Source organism: Haemaphysalis longicornis, unplaced genomic scaffold, assembly GCF_048455015.1.
Source record: "Haemaphysalis longicornis isolate Haplotype H1 unplaced genomic scaffold, Haemaphysalis longicornis Haplotype H1 scaffold_2, whole genome shotgun sequence".
NCBI lineage: Eukaryota > Metazoa > Arthropoda > Arachnida > Ixodida > Ixodidae > Haemaphysalis > Haemaphysalis longicornis.
The window spans coordinates 75,204,113-75,217,189 of NW_027526295.1; the positions used below are offsets into that span (position 1 = coordinate 75,204,113).

Consider the following 13,077-nt stretch of genomic DNA (forward strand, 5'->3'; position numbering starts at 1 on the left):
AACTGTAGGGATCACTGTTCTCCTTCAAACGCAGACACACACAAAAAAAAGAGTGCTTTTTGCAGTGCGTTTACCTGGCCGGATCCTGAAGTTACCTCATGGCAATGTCTGCCCAACAAGGGCACAAACTGTTATCAAGGAAGCGAGGTGTGGAGGTTTGTTGGTACTTTGTTTCGCTTAGGCGTGACGTGCACACCAGGCTAAAACACATCGTCCTTCTACGCACAAACAGCACTGAATGGTGCATCACGCACTCGGTTGCAGGCTCGGCTGATTTGCATAGATCAGCAGTGCGCAAACACAGCAGTGACTTACAGCCAAACAAATCGCTCGAATATAACAGAAAAAGACGCAGTCCTCCAAGCACTGTCCACCCCCTCCTCTAGCTTCCCAAAATAGTTTGCCTTTTCTTTTCTTTGGTGACACTATGCTTTGTAGCGATCGTGGCAGCCTCCTCAATAATGCTGCTGGTGTCATGCAGACCGACGTGATACCTGACAAGTAGGGGTGTGCGAATAGTGAAATTTGATCTCGAATCGAATTCGAATCGAATAGTGTCGAATAGTGGACAAAAATATCGAATATCGAATACCAAAGCTTTTATTTGGAAGAACAAGTAGGTTGGACACTAACAAACACATGCTCATGGCCTTGAGCTCTAAATAGTAAATACACTAAAAGGAAAAAAAGAAATCACAAACTGTCATGTTAAAAGTATTACAAATTCTCCAAATCTCCAAGTAGTGAACGTGGTGCTTGCTCTTCAAGTGATTCAAGAGCGGGCTTGTCGTGCTTGCCGGCATCTTGAGCGCGGAGCCGCATTTCTTGCAGATGACAGAGGACGGACTTGCCTTCTCAAAAAACTTCCAAATTACGCTTCTTTTTTCACCGTGGCTATTCATGCTGAATGGCACGGCACGCGGACGTTACACAGGAGGATAATCACGGGCGTGCGACGACCATGGTGGCGACGGCGACGACCGTCAGATTGGCTATGGATAGGCGTCAAGAAAGGGTCTAGAACGGGTGATGATAGTGCGTTACAGCAAGGCCAAAATTACAGAAATTTAACAAGACCATAATTATACGCTATTTTGCGGCTGCACAGTCGTGTGATAAAATTAATTAACAAAAGAAAAATGATATTTTACGGCCGACTATCAGGGGGGAAGAGTCAGTGTCATCGCCATCACAAAATGGCGTCGTCGTAGTAATTTGTTTGTTTTGTCCCGAGTGTACAGTGCCTAGAATATACTGGCTAGTGTGCTGAGGGCGGGCGCGGAGGTGGCCCCGACCGTGATGACTGGCGGCGGCGCCCGCTTGAGGCGCTGCTGTGCGAGAGGGTGCATGTGCGCGCCGTCCGCGCCAGCCCGCGCAGCGTTCCGCGTGCTCCCCAAGCGCTGGGAAGCTTCAAGTTAGCCGAGTAGCGCGAAGCGGGCGTTTACTTTTTTCGTGTGTTTGGAGCGTTCGTTACAAAACGCCATGCTATATAAGAACTACGCGAGTACTTTTAGAATGCACGCATTTTGCTAAACCCAATGTAGATAAATGTGTGGCGTAAACTTCGCCGTCTCCTCCCGCCCTCAAAAAACTTTACTTGTCAGTAACTGCCCAACCGATTTTTTATTTACTTTGCTTCTGAGAGCAGAAATATCACAGGAAGTTTGAAACCCCTTACCACATGGCCTGCATTCTGCCAGAGATGAAGTGAAAACAAAATAGTAATGGCAAGTATGTCAAGCAAATAACCGGACACTAAAGCAACGTTTGAGATTCTGCGCTGCGCTGCTTATTCTGGGCTGGTGACGTTAGTTTGCGACACTCTCTCAATCAAAGGAGATAAGATAACATGTGCGGCAATATCTGAGGTGAAATAGAAAACATTATGGCAGCGACATTTAAAGCGACACTTTCGATTCAATGTTTAAAATGAACATGGATATTTGTAAATGTCTCCAAAGGCTGCAGTCGTTGCCGAAGACATAATTAACAACCTACAATTCACCTATTGCGGCATTAAATAACTACACAGAACATGAATTATATTTCAGAACTCCTGTCGTAATGACAATAATATTGGCGTTCGAAATCTCAAAGCAGCTATTGTGCTCCACCAGGCAGTAAATTAAAAACATTGTTATATCTGCTACTTTAAATTATCTTTCACAAAGGGCCTGACCAACAATATAAACCACGATTTATTACACGTTAACCAATTCCAGAAGTTTCCTCGTGATTCAACTAACCTACTTAGCAGGTAGCTCAGTGTGATGTTAAGAACTGAAGCACTGTGTTCAATGCAGCATGTAGAGGCTGGTGTATGCCAAAACAGGTCAACTATTTAACCTGTTTGTCTTTTTGCATCCTAAAAAACAAGCTTTTTCAGCCAAAGCCTTTTTTTCACACCACTGTTTAAGTGCTCTGTCTCAATGAGTCGGGCCACTGGCAAGTGTATGAATTAGATCTAGGCAATCTGGAAACTATAAAAATGACAAAAAATGTGAAAAAAAAAATCTGTGCAAATGTGCAATAAATTTACTGCAGACATGAAACGAAGTACTTTATTTACAGAACACTGAACACAATAATTGAAAATAGAACATTAAAAAAAACCTCCGTCAGGCACAGATGGCCTGACGGAGGTCCTCAGCCCTCTAAACACTCATGCAACGTAAATTTCAGCACTCTTGTCTATGCATGCAATCGAACAGAGTAAATAGTTCTTACAAATATGGGAATAGGAAAAAAATTATAAAGCAATTAGGAAGGGAGTATGAGAAATGTTGTGAGCACAAAAAAAAAAAAGAACAACAAAGAATTACAGCACAATTGAGAGAACTCTCTGTCGTCGGAAAATAAACAAAAATAAATATATTTGTCTACGCATACATATACACACTTATACATAGTTCTACACAGAAAGAGACGCGCTCAACTACTAACTGCAAGGCAAAGAACGGTAATATGAAAAAAGTGTGGGTATCTCGAACAAACAAATTAGGTACTCAGGGAAGGAGTCAAATGAGAACTATACGACTACTGGCAGCGTTTCAACTTTAGGTGTTTTTGTCGCTGCCTTTGACCTTCTCTTTCCTTGTTCAGGCCCTTAACATAAAACCAATCCGGCTGGAAGCTTTTCGAGGACATCTCAAGTCTTCTGGCGGCGTTCTCATTGATGTAACGTTTAATCCAGGCCCGCCTTCACTTGCTAGTTGCGTGCGTGCGTGTGCGTGTGCGTGTGCGTGTGTGTGTGTGTGTGTGTGTGTGTGTGTGTGTGTGTGTGTGTGTGTGTGTGTGTGTGTGTGTGTGTGTGTGTGTGTGTGTGTGTGTGTGTGCGCGCGTGCAAGCAATACATTACTTAAACCATTGTAGCAACTTCGTTCAAATGTCGTACACCGAAGTATCCTCGCAGTTTGCTGTAAAGATTGGAACTGCTTTTCCCCAGTTCGAGGAGCCTGCAGGCACTGGACATTGGCATTGCAAAAAGTATCCGTCCGAGTCTGGCTGGCACATATTTTCCGATAAGCTTGGGCAGTTTATTTCATATGCGAGCAACGAAGGCTGCTCTTCTGTGACAGACATGGCGAAACTTCAAATCCGTGAAAACTTTGAAGGTTCATTCCCAGATGTTTATGTTGCTGTTACATTTTTTTGTGCTTGTCGGTAATGAATTTCACTTGCGAAGGTCATTCAGCCAGCTGAAATTGATCAAAAACCGCTTTTATCAGTGGTGACTGACAGCTGCCTCGGCGATTTGTCGCTGCTCAGCGTGGGGACAGAGATTCTTAAAAGCGTCAATGGTGAGGATATCATCATAAAACTAGCAAGTGAAACGGAAACGCTTGTAGAAACGTGCAGAACTTTTTATCTATTCCTAAAACACGAATAAAAACAGAAAGCATGCTAATACGTACACATGCCCGATTTCAAGGTTGGATTTCGTCGAAACGCGCGTAAGGTATAGAAAATTTTGTTTATTTATTTAGTCATTTAAGAGGAAAAGAGCCGCATGCAATAGGAATGTGTTTTTTTCTGTTATAAATATATATAGTGCCTGCAAAAATGTAAATCTGTTACCTGTTTAACAGTGAACTATGTTTCATTATTAAAATATTTTTGTGATGTTCGTATCCATCTCATTTCCTGAAAGCGCCACTTTTTCTAACAGATTTAGCTCCCCGCAGGTTCAGAATATTTTATTAATAAACCATTCAAATTAAATTTCCCGCTCAGTCGGCATATACCATATACTGCCTTAGGAGAGCTTAAATTTGGGTTTCTGGATGAAATCACAAAATAGCCAGGCGATTGGTAGCTTATTTACAGTAAGGATGGGCGAACAGTTTCTGAAAAAGGACTACCTGTTTACTTCGGCAGTGCTTACACGCCGCCGACCAAAGCGTGGGCTGCCGAATACGCCGCCGCGACAGAGGAGCTTGGCGGCTTTCATGCACCCTCTCGCCGAGCAGCGCCCCTTGCGGCCTCTGCGCGCAGTCATCGCCGGCGGAGCCACCCTCTCCCGTAGAGAATGCGCGCGCTCCGCACACTAGCCAGTATATTCCAGGCACTATACCGAGTGGAACGCATCATATTTGTTTCCAATGACGTGAAAACGGCAACGCACCTCATTATTACAAAAACCCGTATGTGAGGAACGTTTTCTGCACGCTAAAGACTGCTGTGTCGCTCCTTGTTTCTGTGTATGACAGTGACGCAAAACAATCGAGGAACTATTTAATTACATGTCGGCAATGAAGTCTCTGCGGGCGAAAAGGAGGAATATGTCCAAACCTCAAATACAACGTTCCTGGCCGAAAACGGGTCGCTGGCAATTGTTTGACCAACACCTTTCGACGTTAGGGTCAGTAAGGGCCACACTAATCTAGCCGCAACTTTGGCAGCGTTCGGAATATTCGTCACGTCGAATTATTCGAAAGTCCGAATGCTGGGTATTCGAAAGTCGAATCGAATTATTCGGGCAAGAAATATTCGATTCGAATTCGATAATCGAATATTCGCACACCCCTACTGACAAGATGCAGACATGATTTTCAGAAACTTTCGGGCACAAATTTAAGATGTGGGAGCTTTGAAAATTTTGTTTGCCAACAACGCAAGTAAGGATAAGGCCGGATTGGCCTGTGGTTCCTTTTGCAACTCAAGCATCGATCCCTGCCAAAGAGAGGGGAGACATGTTCCTGTGATCATAATCCCAGAGGGCTAGCATTTCTGACTTGCCTGTGGATATGGCATTCTGTTGCGCACTAGCAGGGCCACACTGATGCACGACGGTTCAACCCTCACTGCCGCTTGTCATAATCATAATACTGGCCACATACACTTCGATAAGGACACCGCTGTAGGTGTGACTGGCCCCTTGGGCTTCCGTGCACTCATTTAGTGACAAAGTTAAGCCTAACAGAGTAGACACTGACTCCTTGAGGGTTGGCCTTCTCGTGAGCTGGTAGTACACGCTGGCCAACCTTCTGCCTACCCAAGATGAAACACAACACACAACACACAACACACACACACACACACACACACACACACACACACACAAAGGCCTTGTGCACCTCAGTACACCCAATAGAGCAAAGGCAGTCACTTATGAGCCCAATAACTAAAAAAAAGCGCTGTACCAAGTCTGACTAATACCCTGGCTACACTAGGGTCCGACTGTCATTTGAACAAAATGTCATTTGACTCAAATGGGGGGCTTCGAATGCCATTCAGAATCTGCACTGCTGCACTACAATGTCGATGGAATTTGAAAGCTTTCACAATTGCTCGCCGTGCTGTTGTGGCGCTCTTGTCACCCCGTTCCGTTTTTGTACAATATTACAAGAATCAAATTTAGGAGCAGTCTAAGGCAGTAAAATGATATCAAATTAGAAGACACACCAGTTTTGACTCTAAGGTGGTGGCTGTTTGCGTAGCTTTATTTTCTTTTTTTTTTGTAACTGACCCAATGGTTTTCAGAGTATGAAAACTAAATATGTTGATTTCATATTTTAAGTAAATGAACTGTGGGCAAAGTTCCACAAAGAAAAATATTTTGTTTTACGTACGGAAGTATCATATTTTTTTATTGCCGATCGAAGACACTGCGTGCGAGTGTGCTAGAAATGGCATTTGAAATCCCAAATGTCTCTCTCGGAGCTCATTTGGCCCGAATGTCATTTGAGCCGAATGGCATTTCAAAACCCAGTGTAGCAGCACAACTTGGCATTTCAGTCAAATGACATTTGGCTCAAATGACATTCGGACGCTAGTGTACGAGGAGTATTACTCGCAACTGAGGCCTGGCACCAACATGTGGAGCGAAAGCCCACGCGCACGCTTGAAGGCACAGATTATTACAATTAAAACAAACTACAAGCATGACCCTAAAAAAAAATTAGGGCAATTTTACCATTTACAACATAAATGCAGTCAAATATAAGATCAGTGCAGCAAATAGTGTCCTTAAACATTGGCCTCACCCATCTTGGGACGCAAGTTTCAGGGCATGAATGACCAACATTACCTGCACTGTTTATTTTGCTGAAATCCGAAATGCTACTTATTTCACTTCTTAACTCTTTCACGACGGCGCCATAGGCAATCGGAAGCCGGAATCCGATGATTTCAAATCTCCCGCAAAATCTCAAACCCGCGCTCCACAGACAACTATCGCCATCTGGTGTGTTCATTGGCAACTTCTCTTTCAATTTCGGTTTCGTTTGTTTATGTGTCTCGTGTGGTGGTGGTGTAGCAAGAGAAATTTGAACCTAAGGTAGAGGGAAGCAGGAGGAAAAATGGCGTTGGGTTCGCGCTGCGCTCCGCACAGTCGGACTGCTGTAGCAAGCACTTCGGCAGCTCCTGCTGTCGATTTTTCTGATTTCAGCAGCAGTGAGGGGTCAAGCAATGATGTGGGATCTTCAGATTTCAGTTCGGACGACGAAGCTCCGGTTCAGGTGCTTCGTACTTCAACAAGCGCTGGCAGGTAATTTCGTTGCGACTCCGCTCTGTATTTATAAACAAAACGTGCTTCTTATCTGACGACTGTGGTTTTGATTTTGTGTTTAGGGTGTCGACAATGTACGGCCAGGATATTTTGCCAAATGCACCGCGCCGTGTCGCGCTATTACCTTCAAGATAACCTGGCGCTCGTGTCAGATTAGCGCTGCAGGGTTCAGGTGCGACGCTTCTCGAGACCACTGGATTTTTGTTTTGTTTTTTACCACCGAACTGATAAGGATTTTGTGCGAGAACACTAAAGAGTACACTTGGATGCACATTTTACAGCGACTCACTCACCCTTGAGTGCCTTCGCGGTGTGGTACAGCCGTCAGTTCCGCTAGGTTGACGTGCCCTCAAAAATCCAAAACGTGGTGTACACTGTTGATTTATATATTGAATCATAGCAAAGGAACGTAGGAACAATTTGTACATCTTAAAATTGCTGAAATAATTTTTAGTCTCGGTAAAATTGCCGATTTGTGTTTTTCGTATACTTTTCTTGGGGGCTTTTTTCTGATTACTTGAGGAATAAACTGTAAGTAATTGCACCTTTAACAAAACTGCTGCTTTGTGTTTGGATGAGCAATCTATAAGCTACAATTTCATGCATAGCAAGGCTAAGTGTGTCCAGTAGCTCAAGAAAAAGAAAAAAACGTTTTGTGGAAGCTTTCAAAATCGGTCGTTTTTCCGCCGTAACGAAAGAGTTAAGTGAGCGAGTTTAGTGTAGCAACTGTACGCATCTCTGTAGAATGCCATCTCGTGCAACTGGCTGGCCTTAGATGTAACAGCAGACCTGTGGTACTTAGCCTAGCACCTTAGAAAATATCATCTTCAGACACCACATACTGCTCTGTTTTCAGGGCTTCACAACAGTATGGTCCCCCTCCATGCACTAGCAGCTTCACTAACGACTTCAGATATTACGATCACCTTATTTATTCAATTATAGGGAAAGGGTGCAATCCAAAGAATAGAGTGGAACGAGCGAAATCACGCCAAACGTTCACTTCATACCCGACCTTTCAAGACAGTTATCCATGGCCAGACAAAATTTATGCAGAGGGGCATATGCACAAGAACCACCTTTGCTACACGTCCAAAGTTCGTAGTGCCTATTTGAGAGTACGGCTTTCTTTGAACGACTGTCAGCTTGAAGGCAGTTCCCAGGCTACCCAGTGAGCCAAACAGAAATGCCCCACATCAACTGAACAAGGAGTGTGTTTCACACTACACACTCTAGTCTTTATGTGACCATCTCACATAATTGCTGAATGCCTGTTCAGGCTAATGGTTTTATGAGTGCACCCCTCACTCTTGAATAAAAAATCAGGGAAAAAGGCTGCACCAAAGCTATTTCATTTGCATAACTAAAGACGGCTGCTCCTCGTAAAAACCTCCCCACAGCTTCTGTTGGCATGGCCGTTATCTGACTGCCTTTAACATGGCCCAATGCCAATAACTCCACAAACAGTACATGTACTTCACTGCAAATTTCCAGCACATTCAAATGTATGGCAGAGCTCCTGATATATGTATAGTAAGTCGTTCTGGTTCTCACATGCTCGCACTAACTGTGTAACTAACTGCTCACTGCCAAACAGCGTAGTGGCTTTCGCAAATGCTCATTTAGTGAAAAAATTTGATGCGTGCACAGTCATGAAACTAACCAAGTCCTAGTGTGTGCAAGGCCAGGTGAAAAGTGGACATGAATGGGGGGAATGGAACAGTGAAGTGGGGAAAGACTGGCTTACATCACACAATGAACGCAACCACCCAAAAAAAAGCTAGACTTTTCCTGACACGAGAGAACTCTTTCATCATGAAAGCGAACACCGTGCTAATGTTGCTTGCTGTCTAGACTGCAGGGTAGAGAGAAGTAGGTGCAGTAGGCAGGAAGCGCAAGCAAACCACAATGTTGCAGCCACCATACATTGAAATGGAAAGCCTCACATGTGACTCTGCAGGCTGCTAACCTGAGCAAAAAAAAAAGAACTTATTTCATAGAGAACTTATTTCATAGAGAAAAAAAAAAATAGCATTATCACAAACTGAATTTTTTTTTTCTAGAGAACATTACTGAATACTCACTGACCAGTGTTCTCCACAAGTTGGTGTGATAACCTGGACTGAATCCTGTCACAAACGTAGCACCTATCTCTTCACGAAACCTACGAACTATATTTTCACGGAACCATTGACTTCAAAATGCCACCCACCATTTCAAGTGGTTGAACCTTGAACAGTGCTATCCTTTTGATTATCCCCTCCCTCTCTCCCTCCGTGTCCCTCTCCTTTCCTGCCAGGGCATTAACCCCCCCCCCCCTCGACAATAAAGCTATTCCTCCTCCTCCTCTACCCCTAAATTGCAGTGCTAATTTTGAGCAAAGAGTTCACTGCAGCGGCGTTAACTAAACTTAGGTTTGCTTAGCCAAATCTCCTCAAAAATGCTGCCTGCACCTGAATGTTGTCGTTGACATTGCGCACTACATCAGGCCTCGATGCTGGTCAGTCCTGGCCCATAACCACTCACCATTGCATTGAGGTGTGCGTTGTGTGTGGCGTCCCCAGTGGCCTGGGCAGACACGCCCATGCCCAGCCCCGTGTGCAACTGCCGTGCCAGCGTCAGCCCAATGGTGCCTGCAACAACGCAGGGCGGCAGTGTTCCTTTACCCACACGGAGACAAGAGATCACCACAAAGGGGGAGAGGGCTTGCCCCTCCTCTCGAGCATCCACCAGCAGTCATGTGGATGCCACTGCAAGGATTCTCCAAGCGTGCCGCATCTCTGCACTGCTGTGGATGACCACTCACTTAGAGAACAAACCAAGCGGACTTGACATGCGTTTCAGGGGGGACACTGCTCTTAAAAACACTTCCTTTAATTGTCGAGTAAACTCTGTGAAACCTGCCAGTCTTGCTGCTTTTCCACTGATTTCAAATACTCCATCGTTTTCTGAGTAACTCAATTACTTACCAAGGTAACTAGAGATAATTAGCGATTTTTGGAGGAAAACTACAGCCAAAATAGTGCCAGTCAAAGCTGTCATCTCCATATTTTCCAATACAGTGGAACCTCCATATTACGACTTTCAAGGGACCGCGAGAAAGCGTCGTATGACCGGGGTGCCGAGTGACCGGGGTGCGGGTAAACGCCGGCCTACTAGACGGTCTCACGCGACAGGTGAGGGGCTAAGAATTTATTTAAACTACTATATTTAGCACATTCTCGCGTGATTTGCGAACTTTTAGCTGAAACTTCACGTTTAAAAAGAAAGAAACACCCATGTTGTGCCCCCTCCCCTCCACAGCATCCGAGCAAGCCTGCCAGCCCTGCGCCTTGTGCATACGAGATAAGGCTGATGTGGTTGAGCAAATTGTGGGGGAACCCGCCGCGGTGGCTCAGTGGCTAAGGCGTTGCGCTGCTGAGCACGAGGTCGCGGGTTCGATTCCCGGCCGCGGCGGCCGCTTTTCTGATGGAGGCGAAAAGCAAAAACGCCCGTGTGTACGAGATTTCGGCGCACGATAAAGATCCCCAGGTGGTCAAAATTAATCCGGAGCCCTCCACTACGGCGCGCCTCATCGCCTGCGTTGCGTCGGCGCGTTAAACCCCCACAATCAATCAATCAAATTGTGGGGGAAAAAAGCGAGTGTGAAACTGCCAAGGCTAAGCAAAGCGAACGACAGTACAAACCGGCAATGACAAAAAAACGGCATTCCCATGCAGGGTGGAGACACCCTTTGAACGGTCCCGTGCCGTCGCCATTTGGTCAAAGCGCTCAACACATAGACGTTTTCGATTCCCACCAAACCCAGCAACACGAAACAGATATAATTCAAACTCAGTGAGTAAACCGTAAAACGATAGCGTGGTCTTGCTACAGTGACTTGCTGCGGCGGCCAGCGAGCGACCCAAAATGGCGGCGCCAACCCATACGTGTCTCACCCTCGCGGCGGACGCTAGCAAATCGAGGCACCCTTGCAAAGATAGCAGCCGAGTGACAACGCGGCTTTGAAAGACACTGATTAGCAGAGGTAACGACAAAGGGAGAGAGACCGTCGTGAAAGCAAGAAACTTGGATCGAGCGGGCGGGGGAAGCGGGTGTTGGGTAATCGCCGAGCGGTTCCGTCCCATGTGCTTTCGCACTCGTCGGTGGTTTGATGGGAGCTTCAAATTCATGGTCCGCCTGCCACCTGAACTTCAACTTCTCGCGGTTGGTGCACTGCTGCTGCGTGGGGCCGTCCTGCTCACGAGTACCCGCCTGCTTGCTTGCGTGTGTTCAGCAAGTGGTCTGGCCCGCATGTGGACCTTTGCCCATCAAGCAGCGTCATACGGGGGTTCAGAATAAAGAAAGGTCGGGACGAGGCGGCGAAGAGGTGTAAAATATTGGAAAAATACAGGTTATCCGCACCAGGGTCCGTCGTATGAAGCGAACCGCGTGCACCCAAGCGTCATATCATTGAGGTTTTTAATGCATTGTTTTTATGGGGACTTAGCCGGGGCCGCGGTGATCCGTCGTAAGAAGCGGGTCGTCGTAAGTCTGGGGGACGTATCAGCGGGGTTCCACTGTACTAGGAACCTTGGTGAGTGCAATAAAAGAAGCGGATTTTTAATGCACCACTTGGAACTCATTTCATAGCCCATTAAACTTTGGTAATTTGAAATGGACATTCGAAATGGTTCCTTGGAAAACTGGTGCCACCAAAGTTTAATGAGCTGTACGGTTAGTTCCAACAGTTCCTGGCCTCACCTGGGTATGTAATGTATGCACAGCTGGGCATATGACATCATGGGTTTTGTTGCGGGAAATGAGCTAGTGGGTCACGTGACCATTCCCTTTTTTCCTAATTACATAGCTTATTTGAGCAAGTGTGTGCTGAAAGGGTGTCGGTATGATTCTAATGAGGCAATCTTTTGAATGAACCAAACTTGAGTTTTGTCTGCATGGCCCCTTAAAAGGGGACATAAAGACAAAATACAAGCTTGGTTAAATAAAAAGACTGCCTACCTAGTCCCATAACAACCACGCCAATTCTGTTCCAAACTTGAAAGAAATAGTAACCGAGATACAATTAGAGAAGCGAGATGAACCAGATGGAGTGGCAGCTCCACAGCCTCTTCCTGGCCATTTCCCCACGACGTGAACCAATCTGTTTGGTTTGTACAATTGGCGGCAACCAACCTAAGCAAGCGCCAAGGAATGCGACTGGGAGATTGTGGTGGGGACTTTAGCATAGTTCGATCAAGTCACTTAAATGCCAGCGAGCAGTTATTAACATACTGATGAGTGCTTGCAGTGCTGGCCCTCATTACGTCCCTGCAGCGCAAAATTTGATTGTTTTTCAATATTTCTCGGGTTTTCCATTAATAAGGAGGCACACTGGTCTTAGAAACTTTTTTTTTTTACTATTTATTCAATTTTGATGAAACCTCATGTGCTTGTTCCGTTTTTTTAGCTGATTTCAGATATCTGGTTAGTTTTGATGTGATGTAATTAGTGCCCAAGTTAATTAAAATCTTCCATTGATATTCTGGAGAACTTTACAACTGTTCGACTAGATTACTTGCAAATCATGAATACATAGTAGAAATTGTGGAGAATGGATTATTTGAGGCAATTTGTTTTGTCTTGCAATCCCATACAAGTTCACATACACTCTAACTTTTAGGTTTGAAGTACTCCTGCTAACCAATTCAAAATAACACTAACTAAGCAACTACTCAAACACAAAATTTAAAATCTGCTTCCCTTATTGCATGGTTTAACCATTCAGCTTCATAGTGCAAAAGAAATTACGGTATCTTCCTAGCTGCTCTAGATGCCAAGATGTGCCTCTCGAGTATTTCCTATTACTGCGATACCACTTGTGGCGAAGAAGTGGGGAATTACGAAAAAAGTGTTAATTTTCTTTTTGAAATCAGGCCTCTATGGTTTTTTAAGTACCTGGTACTGTTCCAAGTACAGAATTTTCAGAGGAAAAATTGTGCAGATCAAGAGAAAAAGGTTACCTAAAAAATGCTTTTTTGTGAAACTTCTCCATCTCAAAGACCCATGTACCCCCTTTAAAAAAAATG

General features: G+C 45.0%; 1 protein-coding gene across 1 annotated transcript in view; it reads right to left on the bottom strand.

The window, feature by feature from the left end:
* The window catches only part of LOC144168082 (tRNA (uracil-5-)-methyltransferase homolog B-like), a 40,205-nt gene that overhangs the window by 12,120 nt on the left and 15,008 nt on the right, over positions 1-13,077 (bottom strand). Inside the window, exon 5 of the mRNA XM_077697161.1 lies at positions 9,536-9,642. Coding sequence (XP_077553287.1) covers positions 9,536-9,642 — 107 coding nt within the window. The remainder of the gene's footprint in view (positions 1-9,535; positions 9,643-13,077) is intronic.